Below are 25,802 nucleotides of genomic sequence, written 5' to 3'. Positions count from 1 at the left end.
TGCAATGTCAATACCTAAAACATACGCAACTCACCCAACATCAAGGTATGGAGAGGAAAGAAAGGTGTGTGGGGCAGGACTGGCCTTCAGGTAACAGACAGAAAAGCAATGGTGGGAAAAGCCCTTTAAGCTCACCCAGTCCAACCATTCCCAGCAGTGCCAAGGCCACCACTGCCCCATGGCACCGAGGCCTCGTCTCCACGCTGTGTGAACACTTGCAGGGACGGTGCCTGCAGCCCTGCCCTGGGCAGCCTGTTCCAATGCCTGAGCACCCTCTGGGGCAGGAATTGTTCCTCAGCTCCATCTAAACCTGCCCTGGGGCAGCTTGAGGCCGGTTCCTCTTGTCCCATCCCTTGTTGCTTGGGAGCAGAGCCCAGCCCCTCCTGGCTCCATCCTCCTCTCAGGTACTTGTAGGGAGCCATCAGGTCCCCCCTGAGCCTTCTCTTCTCCACACTGAACCCCCCAGGTCCCTCAGCCCTTCCCCATCACACCTGGGCTCCAGGTCCTGCATCAGCTCCAGTGCCCTTCTCTGGCCCTGCTCCAGCACCTCAATGTCTCTCCTGTAGCGAGGGGCCCAGAGCTGAGCACAGGATTCGAGGTGCAGCCTCACCAGTGCCCAGTGCAGGGGCACAATCACTGCCCTAGCCCTGCTGCTGCACTGGTGCTGATACAGGCTATATAGTGGAGCCTGGAGTATAATTCAGCTATCAAAAGCAGGGAAGATGTGCCTACTTTGGAGTGAGCTGACTTGCTCTTTGGATTTCACTACCTGTCCTGACTAGGTCTGTTTTCACTACAATGGAGCTTCAGAGGCTCCCAAAGGCACTCGAAGTTAGCACCTGAAATCAGTCTGAAGCCCTCCCACATCCTGCAAATGCAAACAGAAGACAGCTGATAAGAAAGGCAGTTAGGATGGAAATGCCTGTGTATGCAACATTAAAAGTACTTTGTCTTCCAAGTCCAAGTTAATGTGCTGACAAAAAATGAGCACCCTTTGCAAAGAAGAGAGCCAGGATAGTTAGACAGGGTTCTATTAAACATCCTGTAAAAGCCAGGTTCCCAAACTCTATCCAGTTTCCTTTCTGGGGTTCTCCAGACATCTCAGAATCCACCACGAATCCACCAAAGCGTTTAGTGGACCATTGTCTCCCTGTGGACAAGGTGGCAACCCTGGAAAAGGAAACTCTCTATTCTGGCTGCTGCTGCTTGGGAAATTCCTGGGAACTATTGCCCATCATTGCTGATAAACCACTCATCATACCCTACTTCTGAACAGTTATAGGGAGATTGTGCATCAAGCCCTCGCAGGTAGGGATTTCCATCCTCCCAGGCTGCTCAAGTGTTCTGTTTGTGAGCAGCACTGCCTGGAGTTGTTTCAAGTGTTTCTGATTACGCTCTCCATAGGCTTGCAGTGTGATGAGCTGATTAACATTTCAAAACCAAAGGTCACTAAAGGATTAGCTCATTTCCTTCTCAAAGACCTTGCCGTCCTGCTCTCACATGGCCTGCACCCACAGCAAGGCACGCAGGTGAGAAATGAGGTGAGAAACAGGCGAACCCAGTTGTTGTTTCAGATGCTGGAAGGACACATTCATGGGTCTAATGCAGAAGCAGAGCAGGCTCCAAAACTCTTTAATTCACCAGCTCTGCTTTGGTACCTTGAACAAGGGAGCTCATGAACACATTTATGTGGCCTACACAAAAGGCAGATGGGGAACCAGGTGAACTCCAGCCATCAGGCATGTCTTGTAAGCACAGACAGCAAGGAAAGATTGCACTCACTGACCTCAGGCAGCCTTAATATCTCTGAGCAAAGGGCAAACAAGCCACACACAGCAAAAAGCATTACAGAATTCCACTGACACCAGCACAAGGATTCCCTGGAGTACAAGTAAGCATAGGGCCAATCATGGACAAGCCTTTGAATGAGAAATGCTTCTCCCAAAGCAAAACTGTTTTGTTCAAAGGGGTGGGCAGAAGAAGGGAAAATCCAGCTGGGAAGTGAGGCTGCAGCACTGAACTTACCTCATGCAATGCCAGGGAATGACCGTATCTCATCTCTACTGAGTTCACAGTGTTGGCCAGTGGGAGCCACTCTTCAGAAATCAGATCATACCTGCATAATACAAACTGAATTCATCTTCTGAGAGAATGACTGCTTGTGGGAATGCTAATGCATTGTCTATCAAAGCTATGACTTAACTTACACCACATGGTCCACCCAGAACAGCAGAACAACTTTACACTAAGCTCAGATAAGTTCCAACTACTCGATTAAATAAAAGCTGCCCCGGTTTAAAAGGCACTTTTTAATGATGCCTTTGTCATTCAAGTGTTATTTTTCCTGTGAACTTGAAACAAGATAAACCCCTCTGCCCTGAAAATGGCCTGTGGCTGTTGAGATAAAAGCATGAACTATGCTCACCAGGCTGACAGCCTTAGAAGATAAAATCGCCTCTGAGAGAGCATTCAATGAAGCCACAGGGTACATACTGAAAACTCAGGCATGACTTTGAAACAGTAAATTGTGGATGTAAGCAGCAACTAAGGGTGCATTGTGCATGTAATTCTATAACTAAGGGTGCATTTTCAGCTCCTCTTTAACTTCCCCTACAGGAACTATAATCTCTGGACCCAAGTACAGGACACAGAGCTGATGCTTAGGCCCATGAAAGTGAGGTGTGCAGGTAACCTTGATAAAGAAAATCCAGCTTTTACCTAAATCTGCCCAAATCCCATCAAGCACAAGAGGAAACTGAAATGTTTGGGGTGGCTTTTTTTTTTTCTATTTGGGTTGTTTGCTTTTATATTTAATGAGGGATTTCCATTTGTTATCTCAGTTACTGTTAAATCTCTTAATTGCATAAATGTCATCATCCCAAATGTCACTCCCTGTTTGGCATCCCAACCATTACAGGTAAACACCCATAGCAATCAGTATGCATTAATTAAGGAACCAAGCACTCTGAATGATATAATACAAAGAAGGCCTAATAACACTGAAGCAGACCTACCCTCTTGGAATACAAGGCCAGATATAGTTGAGGAGCCAGCCTAGAAATCCACAGTGAACAGTTAAATGCTGTCAGAAGCCGATGAATCACAGATTCACTGAACATCAGGAACCTCATACCTACCTTTCCTTTTCCAAAATTAGCACCCTTCAGCAACGTTTTCCCACACCTCAATCATGAATCCAAGTTTTTATTAGGGCTGTTTTCCCCTGGGGACGAAGCGCAGGCTAAAGCACAGCACGTCAGATGGCATCAGCTAAAAATAATCCTCATATCTGAGTTCCTCTACTTAGACTTTATTATCTAGGTTTATACTCACGCTAAAACCTTCTGAGAGTCAGAATGATTGAAGACATAGCCTCCAACAATCCACATTTTATTGTCGTGGATGACTGTTTTGTGGGATGCTCGAGGAAGTTTGGGAAGAGAATATTCCTCCCGGGTCCAAAAGGACTGGTTTGCAGGAACAGGGATTGAACAGCCGGGACCTGGCAAAAGAAGGTTTTAAAATTAGGTTGATTCCTTTCCAAAGCCTGTATTCAGCTAAAGGTCAATACCCTGCACCAGGGGTGACAAACAGGTAATAGAGCTCAGCTCTCCCCTCCTGTGATTTGAAGGGGCATGATGCATTACCCCTTCCCCCTCCACACTAATTGGGTATCTTCAGCACTTTCCTACCTACCACGTGCCCACCACAAAAGCCACAACGCAGCTTGCAAAAGCTACAGAAGAGCTGATCAGCAGCATGCTGTAAAATCCCAAGGGTCTATAACTATCTTCCCCTCTTTTCATTCCTCTCCATCCCAGTCATGAATTGCTCACTTCTTTTTTTTCTGTATTTCTGCTGCTTTTAAAACCATCTTCCTCCCTGCCAGGCAGTTCCCTGTGACCTGTCCATGCTGTCCGCGAACAACCAGGCTCCAGAAAAGCATCAGGAGGCACTACACTGCATAAAAGGAAGGCCACCAGAAATGCTTGTGAGGGCTGGAGCAGCTCTGCTCCAGAGCCAGGCTGAGAGAGCTGGGCTGGGGCAGCCTGGACAAGAGAAGGCTCCTCAAGGGGAGACCTCAGAACAGCTCCAGTGCCTAAAGGGGCTGCAGGAAAGCTGGAGAGGGGCTTGGGACAAGGGATGTAGGGACAGGCCAAGGGGAATGGCTTGAACCTGCCCGAGGGGAGACTGAGATGAGCTCTTAGGCAGAAGCTCTTCCCTGGGAGGGTGCTGAGGCGCTGGCACAGGGTGCCCAGAGAAGCTGTGGCTGCCCCATCCCTGGCAGTGTTCAAGGCCAGGTTGGACACAGGGGTTTGTAGCAAGCTGCTCTAGTGGAAGGGGTCCCTGCCCATGGCAGGGGTTGGAGCTGGAGGAGCTTTAAGGTTCCTTCCAGCACAAACCATTCTATGATCTTCCCACCACCTGCTCTTTTATAAAGCTCCATCTGATTCATCACATCCACATTTCTTTTCTATCCTAAAGGCTCTCAATTACTATTCCCACCTCATTTATTCCTTAACACTTCTGGATGCCTCTGGCTGTTTCTTTACCCCCTTCCATGTTCTGTGATACCCTCCAGCCTTTCAGTTTTCCAAGGCTGGCAAAGAGATGAGCTCTAAGAACCTTTCATCCCAAACTAGTCTGTGATTCTATGATAAGGGGATGTGGTCTTCCAGCTGAGTACAAGCCCTGAAGTACACTCGTGGCTGGTTTTACATCCAAGAGGCAGACGGGCTAACCTCAGTACTGGGTGCATTCTCTTCAGGATGCTCATTTTGGTAACCTGGATTCTTTCCACAGTGCCTAACACACTGCCAGTTTCTGCAGCACAGCTCAGTGGTGGTAGGAGGTGCTGTCAGTGCCGAAACTGACTGCGTTTCATGTAAGGCTAATTCATGCACATCAGTCTATCTTTGCAAAGGGAATACACAAGTTTGGTCCAAACCGTTGCTAAGATAGGGCTGACCAGCACAGCTGACACGAAAAGGCATTTTGTGTGTTCAAACAGGTTAAGGCTGGTACCAGGCTCAAACCTGCTTTAGGTACGTAGGAACAAGGTTTAAAGCTTTTATCCGATGCCTGCACACAACAGGTTGGTACTTTGAAAAGTACCAACCTGTAATAGTTGCTTTTAAAAGCACCAACCTATAAAATAGTTGCTTTTAAAAGCACTTAATATAAATCAAGTATGATCTTTTGGTATAAAAACAGAGATACTCTGCTTTTAGCTAAAATGCTAATATATGTCCAGCAGAACGCTCCAACAATCCCAGCTAACCTGGAAGAGCATAGAAAAGGCATCAAACATTGATCAGGAGACTCACCTTGCCAGCCTGCAGAGCACAAACATGCCTTGGTGTCATTGAAGTTGCAGTATCCTCTCTCGGGTGCCCCACAGTCATCTGTGCAGTAGGGGATATCACAGGCTTCTCCCTTCCAGTATTTGGCACATTCACATTCCAGAGCATTGCTGCTGGTATTGAGCTTGCACTCCCCTCGGCCCGAGCAATTATTGGGACACATATTGAAACTGCAGACATCAGGGAAAGGAGCTCTGTCAGTAATGAAACAGATTCCCAAGCTGTTCCTCTTATTAATGAGTACAATATAGAAGTTACTACAGCTGCCTGTTAACGTACAAACCCACAAGAGCTCCTCATCTAGAACCTGAGGTCATGGACCTGCAGGGGTTTGTTGCCTACCATCTATAGGGGTACTCACTTAATGAGTTAAACTTATAACTCCTCTGAACCAAGTATCAGAATTCCTAGCCACTGATGATGCAAATGAATTGCCTTAAAACACCCAACAGCAAGTGAGGGGTTTAATCAGTGCACAAGGCTTTTGTGGTGTCTATGCAATTTATACTTAAACTACTCACAATTAGGTGCTATTCTGGGATCAGCTTAGCAAGGGAACACACTCGAGATGAATCCCGAGCCAAAGATGGGCCTGTTTTGCATCATTTCTAATTATACAGTATCTGTAATGTAGCTGGGCAACACCAGACACATCCTTGGTGAAGATCCAAATTCAGAGATCCTGCTCATTTCTAAATGCCAGGTCTTGACAGGGCATGAATCAGCATAACTCGCAATATCCTCACTGTCATGCGACAAGTGGAATCACCGGCTCCAAGACCCTAATTTCACTAGTGCTTGTTGAGTACCTATGTCCAGTACTAACTAGAAAGACTGTTAAAGCTCAGGAAGAACAACAAGGCCAAAATCAAGGTCCTTCAGTGGGTGGGGGCAAGCCCAAGGACAGACACAGGATGGGCAAAGAATGGATGGAGCAGCCCTGAGAAGAAGGACTTGGGGGTGTTGGGGGAAGAGCAGCTCCCCATGACCCGGCTTCAGTGAGCGCTTGAGCCCAGAACCCCCCCGTGTGCTGGGTGCACCCCCAGAGCGTGAGCAGCAGCTCAGGGAGGGGATCCTGCCCCTCTGCTGTGCTCTGGGGAGACCCCCCTGCAGTCCTGATCCAGCTCTGGGGCAGCAGCACAAGAGGGACGTGGAGCTGTTGGAGCGAGGCCACAGGAGGCCATGGAGATGCTGCGAGGGCTGGAGCAGCTCTGCTCTGGAGCCAGGCTGAGAGAGCTGGGCTGGGGCAGCCTGGACAAGAGAAGGCTCCTCAAGGGGAGACCTGAGAGCAGCTCCAGTGCCTGAAGGGGCTGCAGGAAAGCTGGAGAGGGGCTTGGGACAAGGGATGGAGGGACAGGCCAAGGGGAATGGCTTGAACCTGCCAGAGGGGAGACTGAGATGAGCTCTTAGGCAGAAGCTCTTCCCTGGGAGGGTGCCGAGGCGCTGGCACAGGGTGCCCAGAGAAGCTGTGGCTGCCCCATCCCTAGCAGTGTTCAAGGCCAGGTTGGACACAGGGGCTTGGAGCAAGCTGCTCTAGTGGAAGGGGTCCCTGTCCGTCGCAGGGGTTGGAGCTGGAGGAGCTTTAAGGTCCCTTCCAACCCAAACCAGTCTGTGACTCTCTGAAAGTGAAAAGGAACAGATACACCCTTTTATCTACTGCCTGCAGAAATATCAGCAAACCTTATGACCAGAACACATAGGACATAACCCCCCCAAAAAAAGCCCAAACAACCCAGTACTTGTAGATTATCTGTAATAATCAATGAGGTGAAGAGTTAACAAAGTAAAATAATATCTTAAAAGAACTTATACCAGCACGTTATTCCCTAAGAGACCATCTCCCTTGCACCGTAACGGTGCAATACAGACAACGGGCAGTAGATGGTGACATGGTTTATGGGATCAACCAGACTTTGACTGCTACAGCTCCAGCGGCTGCTCCAAGTAACCTGTGAAGGCTCATTTCCTTCGGGAGCTCTGGAGGGGTGCTGGTTACCCCACATTTTCGAAAGGCTAAGAATCCACCGTATATTCATGTGCTTAACAAGGATGAAAGCACCAAGACGGGTATACAAAACCCTCATCTGAAGGAGAACATTCAATTTTTGCACAATGTCCATTGTGACCAAGGATTTCTCTGTGAAACAGAGATGAGAACGTCTGCAATTTACACCCAAATTCGCATCTCCCACAGCAGCACAAGCACGATCTGGGCTTTGAATTTTTTGTTCCTACATATAGATGGATCCTCACCAGAAGCAGGACATCCTATCTCTGTTAGGATGTCCACACTGGGATCATTTAATTCCAAACAAGACTTTTCCAAAAGCAGTCCATGAATTAGGGAATACCCTAGAATAATTTATAAAAGCTTAACAATAAGCATCAAATACATATTAAGAATCCATGTCTCCCTTGGAGGCATGGGTTCCCTGCCCATGGCAGGGGGGTTGGAAGTGGATGATCTTAAGGTCCTTTCCAACCCCAACTATTCTATGCTTCTAAACAAAAGAATCTGCCTGTAACATTTAATATATGAAGCAAAGACCATAGGAAAAAAGAAGCCAGAGTAAGTGATTCAATACAAGGGCTGAATTAGAAAATACATCCCAAAGAAAACTGCTTGAGCATCCTCAACAGCAGGCACAGTCCAGTGCCTCAGAAAGTTGGGGCTGTTCAGCCTGGAGAAGAGAAGCTGCATGGAGACCTCAGAGCAGCTTCCAGTATCTGAAGGGGGCCTATAGGGATGGTGGGGAGGGACTCTTCATTAGGGACTGTAGTGACAGGACAAAGGGTGATGGGTTCAAACTGAAACAGGGGAAGTTTAGATTGGATATAAGGAAGAAGTTCTTTCCTGTGAGGGTGGTGAGGCACTGGAATGGGTTGCCCAGGGAGGTTGTGAATGCTCCATCCCTGGCAGGGTTCAAGACCAGGCTGGACAAAGCCTTGGGTGCCATGGTTTAGTGTGAGGGGTCCCTGCCCATGGCAGGGGGGTTGGAACTGGATGATCTTAAGGTCCTTTCCAACCCTAACTATTCTACGGTTCTAAGTGAAACATGTGCCTAGGCAAAGGTGTGTTTGTGCAGAAGTATCTATGCAGAATGCATAAGAACACCCACGTGCACAATATAAATCAATTCTGGTTGACTGAATGCAACAAACACAGCTAATAACATGAAATAAATAACATGAAGCCTTTCAGAGCAAACATTTGCCCACGCTTACAATTGACAACTGAAGGTAATGTCGAGCACATTACAGTTATTAGCTGCTGCAAGGCTATAATAAAGATACGAATATAAGCATAAATATCTACTCATAATAACATGCTTCAGTGGCAATTGCTTTATTTCAGGACAGAACTAAGAAAAGAGGAACCCTCCTTTTACTCAACCTGCAGCATCACTTTGAAGCGGGACTACTTACTTATATGTGATGTTAAACCCTGTTAAATTATAAGCAGCATCACTGAAGAAGTGCAGAAGAGCATATCCAGAAGTAGCTACAACTTCTGGTACCGTTTCATTGCTCTCTTTCTCAGGAACAATAAGACCACTGGAAAAGAAGAAAAAGAAAACAACGTTAGAAGGGAGATGAAAGGGAGCAAAGCAACAACAGTAAATGCATCAGTATTAATAAACCAGTTTAAACTGAAGGTATTTAAGTGCATTTGTAGTAAAATGCATCTGAGTAATCAGCATTTTCATAGAGCAGTGTTATCAGATTGGTTTTCTTTAACAGAACTCCTTAAGTACTCCGATACCTGGCCAATGGGAACGTGGATAGCCAACCAACCCTCAGAACAACCCCAGGCTCAAAGGTATAAGAACCCTCAAGACCATCTCAAGAAGATAAAGCCACATTCTTTAGGGACCTGTTTATGAAGCCCTCTTGCTTGGTTTAATTATCTGCACTACAACAGCCATGTCACTGACCAAGGAATGCAGACAAATCAGGATGTAGAGGCTATCAAGGCTATCATTCCTTCCGGAAGAATAATGGCTGCAGAGAGAAATGTAAGTAGAAAACCCTGAAGTAATCAACATGGCTCTTCTGAAAGATAAATGTGGATTCAAAGTATTCCATCCCTGGAATTACTGAAGGCAAGGCCAGACAGGGCTCTAGCAACTGCTCTAGTGGAAGGTGTCCCTGCCCATAGCAGGGGGCTGGAGCTGGATGAGCTTTAAGATCCCTTCCAAACCAAACCATGCTGTGATTCCATCATCTTCCCACCACCCGCTCTTTTATAAAGCTCCATCTGACTCACCACATCCACATTTCTTTCCTATCCTAAAGGCTGTCACACTCTATTCCCACCTCACTCATTGCTTCACGCTTCTGGATGCCTCTGGCTGTTTCTTTACATCCTTCCATGTTCTGTGAGATCCTCCAGTCTTTTAGTTCTCCAGGGCTGGCAGAGAGAAGCAAGGATGCTGGGAAAGACTACTTACAGTATTTGAGACTGGACACAGTATAGACCTATATAATGCTCACAGAGACTGAATGCCTCCTGAATAGAGTAACTACTACCTATTTACCTATTGTAGCAAATAGTTTGTATATGAAAAGGAATGTTTATCCCTCTTAACAGAAGCCTGACAACAAAAGAAAGCAGCCCATTCTTCCCTCATACAAAAGACATAAGAGCAGGCATAAATTTGAAGTCTATTGAATTTATATTCTTAAGAGCCTTTACCTAAGCAAAGAACGTTGTTTACCACCAGCTAGTCATATCAGCTCTCATTCCCTCATACAGAAGCATCTTTCCTCAGCCTCAGCCCTACTTGCAGAGGCGAAGTTGAAGCTTTTTGACAAACAGGGGAACCTTCAAATCCCAGAGAGGAGCATTTCATGCAGAGAACCAAAGGCAGCATCAGAAAGGCCTGGGAAAGCTGCCAAGCCTGGTTTTGTGCCCTGTGACTTGTGAATATCCGAGGGTACCACTGACTAAAAACCAACGATGTAAAGAATTTCCCCCCCTGAAAAGAACTTACTTTTCCTCTTCTTACATCTATTCAGAACCGAAAGCAAATGCAGTTGAGGACAGGATAAATGAGTTTCCATTCCCAAAGAAAACACTCACAGCTCTCCACAGCAGCCCATTCATATCGCCTGCAAAGTGCTCTTTTGTGACCTGAATTTTGCTGTTCAAATGCAATAGAAGACAGTGCTGCACTCGAAGAATAACAGACACTCAGTGATCCTTTCTAAAAGCTTTTGCTATAAAAGTTAGGATCATAGAACAGATCACAGAATACACCATAGAATCCCAGCCTGGTTTGGGTTGGAAGGGACCTTAAAGCTCCTCCAGCTCCAACCCCTGCCACGGGCAGGGACCCCTTCCACTAGAGCAGCTTGCTCCAAGCCCCTGTGTCCAACCTGGCCTTGAACACTGCCAGGGATGGGGCAGCCACAGCTTCTCTGGGCACCCTGTGCCAGTGCCTCAGCACTCTCACAAGGAAGAACTTCTTCCTTGTATCTAATGTGAATCTCCCCTGTTTCAGTTTGAACCCATCACCCCTTGTCCTGTCGCTACAGTCCCTCATGAAGGGCTGAAGTTGGGGATGTTTGCACCCAGACTGACAGATGAAGGTGTTACCTATGTCTGGGTAAGGCTGCAAACAGCCCTTTCTGCACAACAAATCTTACTGCAGACAAAAAGAAATCCTTCATTTTACCAACATGCCCTAAAAACAGAGTAACCTGATGCCATGTTTTGGCCAAACAACTCCAGCACATTTGCTGACATGCAGCTCAATAAGTATTTCCTTGTGAGAAAACCAGTTGCTTATTTCCTCTTGCAGATCACAAGGATATGGGGTTAAGAGGTAAAATTCACTGCCTTTTGCTCCATGTGTAAAAGCCTACTTCCTAGACTTGTGATGTGAAGATCATCTCTCCCAAAAGACCATCTCCTGCAACACTAAAGGACAAAAGGGCTAAGAAACTTCTTCTCTTTGCTATTTGGTTCATAGTCTCCCTTTGTAATGCAAACTGTAGATTGTGTCTGCCACAGGAAAACAGACAACTGAACACAATTGAGGGTAAGGCAAAGTGCAGCTTGGGGACAGGAGAAAATTCCTTTGTTCTGGTTTATTCTTCTCCAGTCTTATTCTTGCAGCACTTACCACGGATATTACAGGGCAATCTAGGAAGGCCCTGGAGAGGGGAAAATAACAACAGCAAAGAATAAAAGTCCAGAGTGAACAGCGGTAGCGAGAGAAGACAAAAATCCCTCCCAATAACCTTTCCTAATAAAGGGAATAGCCCTGGACAGTTTGTTTTCTCTTGCAGATCTTGACTTGGGATCTGTTTCAGTTGAAGGCAGGTACCACCATAGCAGATGCTCTCACCACATCCCCCACTTGCTCCTTTCTTTCCCATCTTCTCCTGATGATACACACGTAAATACGCTAAAGAGGGTGTTATCCCGCTAAAGAGGATGTTATCCCACCTCCACCAGTTCAAACCAGCTGGAGATTGTAATTTCTTTCAGACAAAGCCAGGAGGGAACACAACACAACCGCAGTCAGGTCCTTGAAAGGCTGAACCTTGAAACCCGTGAATAAATCAGTGTGTGCACGGCAGCCTTTTGAATAAACCAGCACAAGCAGACTTGATGTGATCTGCCATGAAGAAAAGCCCAGACAGAATCAGAATGATCGAGGATTATGCAAAACTTCCTTTAGTGTACAACCCAGAAGGTCTCAGAGCCTCGGCTGGCCAAGAACAGCCTATTGCACAATGTCCCGCTTCGGTTTCTTTTCATGAGGTTTCCAAACATTTCACAACCATCACTACTCCAAAGCAAATAAATACTCCTACTCAGTTAAGCCGTCTAATGACGTTACTTAGTACACACTGAAAGGCAAGCCTCTGCTTTGCCATGAAACAACTCCTGTTTAACGTGCGCTGGATTTGCAGTCTATGGCCCAGTGAGACACAGCATCCAGGAGAACCAACTTCACCGTCACCAGGCATAAACCACTTACTTTGCTCTCTCCCCTACACCACAGAAAAATGGCCATTATTTAAAGCAAAGAGCACCTCCTCTATTATTTTTCCTTCATTTGCTATGCAAGCAGCATGGTGATGGTGCATTCATCGTTTTCTCCCGAGACACAACCTGCCAGAGCGACAGAGATCAAAAGCATCAGAAGCTCTGCTGAGAAGAAAACAGCCACAAAGGAAGAAGATGCGAGGCATGAAAGGAAAGGATGAAAATACAGCGTATGGATCAGAGAACAGGGTGGATTGGAAGGGACCTTCAAAGGTCACCTAGTCCAACCCCTCTGCAATGAGCAGGGGTATCTTCAACTAGATCAGATGGCACAGATCATGGAGAGGTGAAAGGATAAAGGTGATACTGAAAAATCGCTATTTTCAATCTACCAAAACACAATGTTAAGCGATGCTCTTCCCCTAATTTTTCAAGACTTTGATCCATCTGGCCACACACATAAGCCAAATGACACCGTTTCTCCCTAATTAAAACAGTTCCTGCATCTCACCTAATACACACAACGACAGGAGTGAAAATAAACAAGCCAAAAATAGGAATGACAAGAGACTACAAGTAAATCAGTGCCAAAAAAATCAGAAAGGGAGGGCGAAAATAAGGAGACCTCAAATCTATTCTCTTACAGGAAAAGCTCCAATACTTTTGCAGCAAAATGACTCCCAGACTTTAAGGACACAAAGCAATCACCTCTGTACCTGGCCACCTCACAGAGCGGATCTTGCCGGAACATGTGCAATGGACATGGACGATAAGGATGTGATTGGTGACAGCCAACATGGCTTCACTAAGGGTAAATCATGACTGACAGATTTGGTGGCCTTTACAGTGGGGTTACATTGGTGGATAAGGGAAGAGTGACTGGTATCTACCTGCACTTGGGCAAACCATCTGACTCTGCCCCCAGTGACATCCCTGACATCCCAAACATCTCTAAACTGGCGAGGCAGGAATTTGATGGATGGACCACTCGGTGGGTAAGGAATTAGCTGAATGGTCACACTCAAAGAGTTGCAGTCAAAGGCTCAATGCCTAAGATGAGACCAGTGATTAGTGGTGTTCCTCAGGGGTTGGTGTTGGGACCGGCGCTGTTCAACATCTTTGCCAGCAAGATGGACAATGGGATCGAGACCCTCAGCAAGTTTGCCAACACCACTACACTGTGTGGTGAGGTCCATGAACTGGATGGGATCCAGAGGGACCTGGACAGGCTGGAGAGGTGGGACTGTGTGAACACCATGCAGTTTAACCAGACCAAGTGCAAGGTCCTGTCCCTGGATGGAGCAGTCCCAGTGAGGAGGACTTGGGGATGGGTGGCTGACCTTGTGGAGCGAGGCCAGAGGAGGCCATGGAGATGCTGCGAGGGCTGGAGCAGCTCTGCTCTGGAGCCAGGCTGAGAGAGCTGGGCTGGGGCAGCCTGGACAAGAGAAGGCTCCTGAAGGGGAGACCTGAGAGCAGCTCCAGCGCCTGAAGGGGCTGCAGGAAAGCTGGAGAGGGGCTTGGGACAAGGGCCTGGGGGGCCAGGCCAAGGGGAATGGCTTGAACCTGCCAGAGGGGAGACTGAGATGAGCTCTTAGGAAGCAGTTCTCGCACCCTTTTTGCCATTACAGTGAAGAAGTACTTTAAAAGTCAAAAAGTTATTTTAGTTCCTAGTGCTGGCGAGACAGACCATGCTACCGGCAACGGCGCAAATCCTTTTCCTTTATTAAACCTAAAGACTGTTCTCATTCAATACCCATGCAGCTTGGTACAGGATACCTGAATTAAAGAAAACAAACTCAGAGTCTTCAAAAACAGCTTAAAAGAATCAAGCAAGTGAAGAACTGAAGAAACTTTCTGCTCTAAACTTACTTGATGCGCCTTGATTTAAGTCAGAGGATTTATCTTTTCAAACCCCTAAAATAGCATCTCTCGTGCTCCACCCTGTCAAATTGATTTGGTGGTTCTGAAGGGGATTACAGGTTTAGAGAACAAAAGCAAATCTGATACAATGCATTTATATTTGTCTAAGAAATCTGGCTTTCTACCACAAAGACACTTTGATTAATCAATCCCCATGCAATCCAAGGATCAGCTGGCTTACGGAGTAAATGTGAACAAGGGAACGTCACCCAGCAGGTACATCTCTAGCAAAATCCCAAATGCATTTGCTCCTCACCTTATACCAATCCCTCCTTTCATTCAATATTCCAGAAGTTATTGGAGATACAAAGAAAACAAACAGAGCAAAATGATAAATATGTAGAGGACAGGCTGCTCCATGACCTGTGTGATCATGATGACTACTGCAACACAATCCAGCACAGGGTTTTAATGTCATATAGAATCACAAAAGTAGCCTGGGTTGGAAGGGACCCTAAAGCTCCTCCAGCTCCAACCCCTGCCACGGGCAAGGACCCCTTCCACTAGAGCAGGTCCCTGTGTCCAACCTGGCCTTGAACACTGCCAGGGATGGGGCAGCCACAGCTTCTCTGGGCACCCTGTGCCAGCGCCTCAGCACCCTCACAGGGAAGAGCTTCTGCCTAAGAGCTCATCTCAGTCTCCCCTCTTTCAGCCTGAAGCCTAACCAGGCAACCCAAACCATTCTATGATTATGAGGGTAGCCAAGCATTGGGCACTGGTCCAAAGGATCAATGAGATCTCCCATCCTTCAGAGAAATTCCCCACCTGACTGGGCAAAGTCTTGAGCCTGACCCTACACTGAAGCTGACTTCAAATGAAGGATCAGACCAGGGTCCCTTCCAACTCAGACACTTTCTTCACCTAGACTCAAATTTGGGTGGACAAGTGTCCACTTGTAACTAATGAAAGGAAGGCAAGCTGCTCCTGTTTTTCTGAGGGTACAAGAGGCACCACCAGCAAGCAGCCATGGGGCAGTCACTGCAATCCATCAGCACTGTCACCAGGACATCCATCTGCCAACCTGAACTGTCCATTTGGCAACCAGGACCATCCATTTGGCCACCGGGCCCTTCTATCTGGCATTGGACAACAATCACGAGGTGCTCCTGAGCTGCTTCACCCCCGGTGTCAACGGATGAGCCATGGCCAAAGGTCTTGCACAAGAAGGATTGCTTCTACAGAGGAAATCACCCCCAACTGACCAGCACAAAGTGAAACTAAAGGTGCAAAAGCAGCTCCAGTCAATGTTTAACATGGAATCGGGTTAAAAACAAAAACACCAAAGATCACAGATGATGAGTGCAGGTCATCCGCATCAGATTGCTTCATTCTGTGCAGGAGAACACGCTGGATTTTCCACTTCCTCCCCATTATTTTAGTGCATTTTTGACGCAGCACATTTACCCACCCTCGTGTTGCCTTTAATGACAAATATAAACCAGCAAAGATTATTTTTAACCAAGCCTGATAGAAAACCCTTTAATAGCAAAAAAAGCTTCATGTACAGGCCCAGACTGCCCTGGGGGCACTCAGACTACCAGGAGTTTAGTAAACAGCTTATACAGACACTTGCACTGTGTAAATGTTTGCATTATGCAAAGATGTAGCACAGGCATAAATTGATAAAACCCATTTAAGGTTTCTCCATAGTCCAGTGCCGAGGAATTCCAAGATTATCTCAGAGTCAGGGTAAACACCATATTGTGTTTTGCACACAAGTGAGCATCAGAAGGTCAAGAATACAAGATGAGAGCAGGGAAGGAAGCGAGGGCTTGGGAATGTGCTGTTATAAGCCAGGGAGGTAACAAAGACTGAGCTTTAGAGGGAGGAATTTACAGTGTTTTTCAACAAATAAAGTGTCCAACTGCACAAAGCTCAGCCTTGCAAATCCCCTGGCACGGAGCATAAACAGGGAAGAGCGCAATGTGATTATGGTTAATGCTAAAATCTATTATAAGCAAAGAAAAGAGCTAAAATATGAAGACTGCTCTTGAAAAATTCTTCTGCATTTCTTTTTCTGTCAGAGAAAGCTATTTTCAAACAGAGGATTTTTTGCACTTCATCCCAATAAGAAGCTTCTGCTATTTCATAGAATGTTTTGGGTTGGAAAGGACCTTAAGATCATCCAGTTCCAAATCCCTGCCATGGGCAGGGATGCCTCACACTGGAACGCGCTGCTCAAGGCTCTGTTGCTGCACTTGGTTTACTGAACAGTATCGTCCTGTATGAAGACAGGCTGAGAGAGTTGGGGCTGTTCAGCCTGGAGAAGAGAAGGCTGCGTGGAGACCTCAGAGCAGCCTTCCAGTATCTGAAGGGGGGCTATAGGGATGGTGGGGAGGGACTCTTCATTAGGGACTGTAGTGGCAGGACAAGGGGTAACGGGTTAAAACCTAAACAGGGGAAGTTTAGATTGGATCTAAGGAGGAAATTCTTTACTGTGAGGGTGGTGAGGCACTGGAATGGGTTGCCCAGGGAAGCTGTGAATGCTCCATCCCTGGTGATGTTCAGGGCCAGGTTGGACAGAGCCTTGGGTGCCATGGTATAGTGTGAGGTGTCCCTGCCCATGGCAAGGGGGTTGGAACTGGATGATCTTAAGGTCCTTTCCAACCCTAACTATTCTATGGTTCTATGAACAGCACAGCTCATGACTAATGAGATGAAATTCTAATGTCATCTAAGGAAGCAATTAAACAACTAAGTGACATCTTTTCCTACCTCAAAAATATCATTGTATTAAGCTTGTCCTCAGGCAGAGGATTTCCTAATGATTTACTGATGACTTTAAAGCCCGAACCATAATTGTTAATGCTGTGAAATACTCATAACCTCAGCTTCAAAAGCCTATTCATTTTTGGGAAACACACAAGAAACTATAGGCACAAATCACCAGTATTTCACCTTTTCAACAGCGTATTGAAAATGAGCTTGAGAAGAGCAAAATGACTATGACTCAAAGGATGACATTTCTTCCTCTTGCCACATATCAATTCAGTGCATGATAGCAGGATTGTACTTCCAGGGTTTTGGAGTTCTTTAGAGGAAAGAAGGTTTCCCCTTCTTCAGATGTGGTGAGAATAAGATAATAACTCATTTGTGTGTCCTGTTTTGACTTCAGTTAGGCTGAAGGTTTACAGGAAGCATTCTCTCAAGACAAAACAACTCTGAATTTTCAGTTGAAGACAGGGAAAAACACATGATGTTTTTCATATTTTCATCAACTTTTTGTTCCTTTGCTGCTCTCTTCTCATGGAGATTACAAGGGTTTTTTAGCACAAACATGAAGTATTTTTAGAAGTTCATTTCACAAAAGAAAGGAAGCACAGCAGAAGGTTAATTCTGGAAACAGTTACTCAGTCACTTGGAACAAGCGGAGTCCGAAGGGAAACATTAGTTTTTCCATACACAACTTGGGATTAGTTTCTCTAATTTCAGCTAAAAGCACAGAAAATGTAATAGGGTGCTTGGCACTGCAAGAGTGAAGTACATAAAGGCACAGGTACAAAGAGGATTCATCGTATCGACCACTGACCAGCATCCACAAATGGGCCTCTCACCACAGACAGACAAGCCTAACCCCAGGCACCCATCTTTTATAGTACCTTTTTAAACATATAATATATTTTATATTTTTAGCAGGTTGCCTGACCCATCACTGCTGTTTCTGAATATGTTCCAAAGAGTTCAGAAACGTAAAGTTTAAGGTACATAAGATGAAGAAAGGCTGAGAGAGCTGGGCTTGGTCAGCCTCGAGAAGAGAAGGCTCCTCAAGGGGAGACCTTAGAGCAGCTCCAGTGCCTAAAGGGGCTGCAGGAAACCTGGAGAGGGGCTTGGGACAAGGGCCTGTAGGGACAGGCCAAGGGGAATGGCTTTAACCTGCCAGGGGAGACGTGTACATCTGCAACATTGATTAATTGGCTTTTGCCTTCTGTCAGCATTGACATACAATGAGTTAACCTTAAGTCGTGTTCAAACCTGACACATGGGGCAGCTCTCTACTTGAGAAGCAGCCTGCATACCAAAGCATCTCAAGCTCTACCAGATGACAATAATTTTTTGTCTCTCAGATAATCAGGATTTGGAAATGAAAACATAATACTTTACATGCTACAGTGTAGTAACATGATTTGTTCATTGTAGAAGCAAAAACAACCCCTTAATTGTTGATGCTTATGACGACTGCACAAAAGGACACTTGCTCTATGTGCTGTCTTAGCAGTATTATATATTTAGATTACTGGAACATATTTAGACTGCTGGAAGCCACATTTGTTTCAGGCTCCAAACTGAAGAAATATCATTGCATCAAGTCAGATTCTTACCAAGAGGAACTTACCTAAAAGCTGCCAGTAAGGGAGCGTAAATTGAGTCTCCATCATACACATACAAGTGGTCCCAACTGCACTCTGTGGCAAAGTGATTGAATCGAAGCCTGAGGATTGTGTTTGGCCTGTAAAAACACAATGAACAAAAGGGTTGTAATTAACCTCTTGACACATGTGACGAAGTCCCTCCAACAGACTTCTGTGGTGTGAAGCTCTGCTTTAAACAAGACTAAAACCGAGGGACTTGGTGTAACTGTAGGTGCATCAGACATGCGGCTTTCTTTATTTGGGTGCATGCTCCCATGGGATTAAGCAACATGTTCTTCACGGCCAGAAAACCTGTGTCCTTAAACTTGCTCTTCAGTTCTGCTGATGGGGACAAGCACTGCTCTTCACCAGTGCCGACTCTCTTAATGTCAAGGCTTTGCAGGGGCAAGGAAGGAAATCCTACATGTACATTACACATGAAGACTCACAGCCACCACCAGGGAACTCACCAGAGTTTAAAGCTCTTTTCTGCAGATTGATGCGATTACGATGGCCTGAGATTATTTATTTGCCCAGAAGCTGGAAGAAATCCTTCTTTTATTACTTGTGCAGTACAACAGCTCTCCCGAGGGAAGCCCCTCCAAACTGAAACCAGAAACATACCTCAGTGGATGCTAACCTACGATATTATCTGTCTTGCTCTCCATCTTCTGGGAGCACGAATAAACAGGGCGAAAGAATGCAGAGGAGACCCCATCTTCCACAGGATGGAAGGCCCTGGAGCTTTAACTTTAGCCAAAAAGAAGGGTTTTGGTTGTTACATGGACTGTCGGCAGGCACTACCCACACGCTGCCCCTCATTCTTGACAGATCTAATGAGGTGGCCTGGCTTTCTTTTGGAGATGAGTTACAAAAACTACCAGGACCAGTTGAAAATGGAATGAGTTGAAAGTCCTCGGAAAAAGCCAGGCAACCTTCCCGATGAATGCAGCTGGCCCAGCACACCCCAATGTTAACACCACCCTTCAAGAGGCATCTACAGGGCTTGGAGCAAGCTGCTCTAGTGGAAGGTGTCCCTGCCCATGGCCAGGGGTTGGAACTGGATGAGCTTTAAGGTCCCTTCCAACACAAACCACGCTGTGATTTTAGGATCTACTCTGCAGACCCACTAAGTCAAGAGAAGACCATCTGGATGCCTGATCTCCCAAGATGCATCAGCAGGAAAAAGGCTTTAGTTCCTTGATCTCAGGATGAAAACACTAGTTCAGACACCAAAGCTTATCAGCATTTCTTTCACTCCACACATAAAAGATGCCCGCTAAGCCACAACCAAGTTTAGACACTATTAGTTTCATGGCTAATGAGCAAAGAAACATCTAAAGAGAATCACACAGAAGCCATGGCAGATACCTAATTTAGGGCTTAGCACAAGGAGGATGAAAATAACACTAGCATTGTGCTTCGACCCAGAGATAAAAGGAGAGTGACTCTATAGAGCCTTGCTTTTTCTACCCACAGCTGGGGCTGTTGAAAGGGTAGATGTGATTAGGAGCTCTTCAACAGCATTTGCCCTCAGGTTCAGATGAAATCCTTGGTCATCCTAATCAAATAAATGAATAATGTGTCAGCCTGCCATAGAGTCCCCCCTTCCCACAGAAGGGGAATCCTTTAGGGAGTTATTCTGCAAAGAGAGTCTTTTTTGATAGGCACAATGATCTACCCCAGACCTATGGAAAGAGAGCAGCAGGCATAACTCAAGGATAACGTCTTGCTTAAAGGAAAGCTATAAAGAGGACTCATCGTTTCAAAAGGGAGCAGCTATGAAATTGTAGGGGGGGTGCTGCTAAAGTAATGCTCTGACAGTTGAAGAGCAGAAAGAAACACTGAATCAATAAAATCTTCAGGGCAAGAACCGAAAGAGATTCTCTTTGCTACAGCTAACAACTCATTATCAGACAGCACTCATCTGTAGGATGGCAAGGTGCATGGCTGCAGGTTCTGCCTCAGAAGGGATCCTCAGGCTGGAGGGATCTCACCTGCCCTAACTCATGCTGCTGGGGGAAAATGACAAGGACACAGCACAGAAGAATCAAGAACGGAGCAAGAGTGAATACAGCAAGGAACACATGGCTTATTTCACATCTGGATTTATCCAGTGTCTCCAATGCATGGTTGGGTCATACATTTACTTGCTAACCCCAGAAGCCCTCCACATCCTGGCACGCTAGCAACAGGGTGAGGGCACCCAGCAGAATTTAACAGCTCTGCAGATGTTGTTTTCCAAGTCCAGCTCTCTCTGGGAATTTCACTTTTGGCAGACAGCTTGGGCTGTCTTCCCAAGGGTGCATATTGCAGCTGCTTGAATCGGTGTGATTATCTCCTTTCTGTTTACCACCATCCTCTCACAGCAGGCAACAACCAACCAGGAAAAGGACACCGACTTCAATGCCTGGCTATGAATGAGGGAGGACCGTTTTTGCCCACCTCTTCACAGCAAGTAAGCTCTCACTTCAGAGCCCACAAAGTGATAGCTCTCTAGGAAGCTCCTCAGTAGAGCAAAGAAAGGCTGAAGGAACAGTTATGGTGACATTATCGGGGACACATGAGCAGCACTTCACTTCTGATAAAAACATGAGTCAGGTTATCCTTTAGAAGTTCTGAGGGTTAAGCTGGCTGGACTGGAAGTGCTGAGGCTGGCTTGGCTGCAACAGCATTCCTGCAAAACCTACTTTAATTACTTGTAATTCCAAACTGGTTGCAGATGTATTTTTATTACCTACAAAAATGAAGAGGTGTTGCATCTAACTTTTGATCTTAACCACATTAAAGAACTGGGCTCCTTATTTAGTTAATAGTGAGTGGTAGGCTCCTGGTTTCAGTGTTCTGGATGGTGCTCTGGAACAGCTTAGCCCTCACCTTTGAGTATCTCGGGAGCTTAGGCATTTAAATTACTCATCCAAAATAAATGTCTGAAGCAGATGAAGTGAATGCCAAGTTCCTTTTGCTCATCAAACCTCCCAAACACAGAGAGAAGACTAAGGAAAAGTGTACTCTGGGCTTTAAATAAGTTCTCATCCACCAAGAGAGCTGGGCTTGGTCAGCCTGGACAAGAGAAGGCTCCTGAAGGGGAGACCTTGGAGCAGCTCCAGTGCATGAAGGGGCTGCAGGAAATCTGGAGAGGGGCTTGGGACAAGGGATGTAGGGACAGGCCAAGGGGAATGGCTTTAACCTGCCAGAAGGGAGACTGAGCTGAGCTCTTAGGCAGAAGCTCTTCCCTGGGAGGGTGCTGAGGCACTGGCACAGGGTGCCCAGAGAAGCTGTGGCTGCCCCATCCCTGGCAGTGTTCAAGGCCAGGTTGGACACAGGGGCTTGGAGCAAGCTGCTCTAGTGGAAGGGGTCCCTGCCTGTGGCAGGGGTTGGAACTGGAGGAGCTTTAAGGTCCCTTCCAACACAAACCAGGCTTAGGACTCTATGGTTTTAAGATGCCAGGAGACTTCAGCTTACAGACATTCAACTGCAAGTCCATGCTCTCACATGAGTAGTTCCGATCCACAAAGTGCTCTACTTACAGATTCAGGGAACAGCATGGAATGTAACTCAATACACAGCTGTTATCACACAGCATCATAACTGACCATGCAAAGACTGAGAAACTGAACAAAGTGGTTTCACAGTCCTGGCATCAGACCGCACCTAAGAAAAATGTATTTTGACAAGTCAGATGCTCTGAACAGCTGCACCATCAATCAGAAGACAGTCACAGAATCATAGAACAGTTAAGGTTGGAAAGGACCTTAAGAGCATCCAGTTCCAACCCCCCTGCCATGGGCAGGGACACCTCACACTAAACCATGGTACCCAAGGCTCTGCCCAACCTGGCCTTGAACACTGCCAGGGATGGAGCATTCACAACTTCCCTGGGCAACCCATTCCAGTGCCTCACCACTCTTACAGTAAAGAATTTCCTCCTTATATCCAATCTAAACTTCCCCTGTTTCAGTTTGAACCCGTTACCCCTTGTCCTGTCACTACAGTCCCTAATGAAGAGTCCCTCCCCAGCATCCCTATAGCCCCCCTTCAGATACTGGAAGCTGCTCTGAGGGTATGCACTAAATACGTTACTCCTAAAATTCTCTGCAAGAAATCACTAGAAGGAAGATAAGGATCAAACACAGGAAAAGGAGGAAATGAGGGGAAGAGGTCTGAGTGTCTTCTGCAGTTTAGGGAGCCTTTGCAAAACAGGTCAGTGGTACCTCTCAAGTCCTCATGGCCCAGAGAATAAATAAGCATCTGAAGTGCATCATACAGAAACTGATTCTCCATGAATAAGAGGCTTCAGTTTGCTCTATTTTTTAACATACTGCCAAAGAGTCCCATTCATGTTGAAGCCCAAGATCTGAACGGCCTGATACAGTAACAGTTAAATGAATCACGATTCTTCATTTATTTACACAAATGCCTGGATTTTCACGTTCCACATGGAGTTCCAACTTGAGGAGTATTTTACACAGCAAATCTGTAATTCAGAAGTCGCTTTGGTGGTCTCAGTTGCACAATAAACCAACTTACTTACCAGGACTGACTAAATGCTCTTCTATCTATAGCTTTAAGGATAGCAGAAAAGAATCACAAGATCTAAAATTAGTCAATGCAGATAAACCTCACCTAAAAATTACAACAAGCAACACTAAGCCCCAGGTTTACTACACTCACCTTCCTTCAATGAGCCACGTGCATTTTGTTTTGTATTTGTAATTCCCAGGCCCATCCGTGACATACCCTGAAGGTCCAGTGAGTCTGCAACGAAAAACCAAAGACAAGCATTAGCCTCCAGCAGGACGAAGCATTCATGAAGGATTTCCTAAGTTCAGGAGATCCACCATAAAGGTTTTGGTTACTTCAGAGCCACTACAAACAAACCAATAGCACAACACAACACAGTTGAGCAACTGGACTTCTCCTGTTAAACTCTGTACATGCTTTCTGATGACAGTTGAGAGGTGATGGTTTCTCCACCAGACCAATGGTATAGTTTCAAATCCATATCTATGTAGACATCACATAACCAGAAAGTTGAAGTGCCTAACAGAAAAGCTAAAATTATTCCTATATCATATATATTCCTTATTCCTTTATACAAATACAATTCTTGCATGAGGCTGGGATGAAGTCCACGGTGCAACCTCTCACCCATTGGCTACTTGGCTCTTCACAAAGTTCCTTGATGACCTCCCGACCAAAAGACTGATCCCCATAACCCTTTAGTGCAAATTAAGACCTTCATTCCTCAAGTACCAAGAGCTGCATCACTCAGGACATCAGAGCACGGCAGCCACCACCTTCAGAAGCATGTTCCCATCCCCATGTCATCCCACATTAAGTGACTGAAGTCCTAGAGCTGAGTGGTCCCCACTGCCAGGACAGTGCCAGCACAACCCTATGAAACCACTTCCCCTCTGCAGCTCTAAGTAGGTGGTGACAACTTGACTACAGCAAAAGACTGTGGAGGAGGATGTAAAAGCAGAAAGTACAGTTTGTATCAGTCATCCCAGGACACTCGGTGACCTGCACCACTTAAAACCATTAAAAATTAAGGTGCCACTGAAAGAGAGAAGGGAACAAAGCCAACAAAGGACTCAGTTCTCTCAACAACAGCAAAACACCATGCAAAATCTATAGAACTGCACTGTCTGGCCACTGAATGCAGGGCTGTCCAAACAGAAGCAGCAAACCCATAGGTCAGAAGGGTGTTCTAATGAAGAGTTCCCAGCACATCCCAGAACTATGCTCAACCCTTTGTTGTGGTACCAAGGAAATGGATATTCAGGCTCGGCACTTGGAATGCTCATCACTTGTAATGACAATGAATTAGGGACATAGGAAAGAGCCAGTGAAGCCACACAAACTCTGCTTTCATGTTTCCATTACTCCTGCTCTCCAAACCTGACAACCAAACACATCCACACCACTGAGGTTAACAATGCACTGGCTGCAGCTGCAACTTCTCCTCTCCATAGATTTGAATGAGGTATATGTTCTGCAAAGTTCTCCAAAGGCCAGGTTGGACACAGGGGCTTGGAGCAAGCTGCTCTAGTGGAAGGGGTCCCTGCCCGTGACAGGGGTTGGACCTGGGTGAGGTTTAAGGTCCCTTCCAACACAAACCACTCTGGGATTCTGTGCTCATAGACAACAGAGATGACAATCACACTTCATCAAGGCTGAAGGAGAAGGATCTAGCAGGAGTCTGAAGTACCGGATATATCGCTGGGCTCCAAAAGAACAGGCACTGAGGTTCTGCATCTATTACCTTCACACAGAGACTGGTAGGAAAATGCACGGGCAGAAGACAAAGCCAAGAGCCAGATCACTGAGATACACGCTCCCATCTCATACACGAGTCAAAATATTCCAGATTGGCCTCAACAAATAGCTGAAGTATAGCAGAACCAGTTGAAAATAAGCTACCAGAGCAGGATGACCTCAAACGGAAGTGGTATTTGCAGATGCCCAACCACTATGGTCTGGCAGAGCCAATACTGGCACCTGAAGCAGGACTGGCACCTGAACCTAGGGAGGTTATAAACTCCATCAACATAGAATCATAGAATCAAAGGATAGTTAGGGTTGGAAAGGACCTTAAGAGCATCCAGTTCCATCCCCACTGCCATGGGCAGGGACACCTCACACTAAACCATGGCACCCAAGGCTCTGTCCAACCTGGTCTTGAACACTGCCAGGGATGGAGCATTCACAACCTCCCTGGGCAACCCATTCCAGTGCCTCACCACCCTCACAGGAAAGAATTTCCTCCTTAGATCCAATCTAAACTTCCCCTGTTTCAGTTTGAACCCATTACCCCTTGTCCTGTCACTACAGTCCCTAATGAAGAGTCCCTCCCCACCATCCCTACAGGCCCCCTTCAGATACTGGAAGCTGCTCTGACGTCTCCACGCAGCCTTCTCTTCTCCAGGCTGAACAGCCCCAACTTTCTCAGCCTGTCTTCATACAGGAGGTGCTCCAGTCCCTGATCATCCTCGTGGCCTCCTCTGGACTTGTTCCAACAGTTCCATGTCCTTTTTATGTTGAGGACCCCAGAACTGCACACAATGCTCCAGGTGAGGTTTCACAAGAGCAAAGCAGAGGGGCAGGATCACCTTCTTAACCAGTACATCAGTCCTACTTGCAACACACTCGTAGCAAAACAAAACC

The 25,802-nt window shown here is 46.3% G+C and overlaps 1 protein-coding gene across 1 annotated transcript in view; it reads right to left on the bottom strand.

The window, feature by feature from the left end:
- The window catches only part of ATRN (attractin), a 173,898-nt gene that overhangs the window by 107,342 nt on the left and 40,754 nt on the right, over positions 1 to 25,802 (bottom strand). Inside the window, exons 2-7 of the mRNA XM_057401256.1 lie at positions 23,307 to 23,390; positions 18,617 to 18,730; positions 8,790 to 8,918; positions 5,328 to 5,533; positions 3,334 to 3,502; positions 2,026 to 2,116 (exon numbers count right to left, since the gene is read on the bottom strand). Coding sequence (XP_057257239.1) covers positions 2,026 to 2,116; positions 3,334 to 3,502; positions 5,328 to 5,533; positions 8,790 to 8,918; positions 18,617 to 18,730; positions 23,307 to 23,390 — 793 coding nt within the window. The remainder of the gene's footprint in view (positions 1 to 2,025; positions 2,117 to 3,333; positions 3,503 to 5,327; positions 5,534 to 8,789; positions 8,919 to 18,616; positions 18,731 to 23,306; positions 23,391 to 25,802) is intronic.

The sequence above is a fragment of the Pezoporus wallicus genome, unplaced genomic scaffold (genome assembly GCF_028554395.1).
Source record: "Pezoporus wallicus isolate ANWC-B61680 ecotype Strahan unplaced genomic scaffold, APGP_CSIRO_Pwel_v1 contig_8837, whole genome shotgun sequence".
NCBI lineage: Eukaryota > Metazoa > Chordata > Aves > Psittaciformes > Psittacidae > Pezoporus > Pezoporus wallicus.
This window is presented reverse-complemented; position numbering and strand designations above follow the sequence as displayed.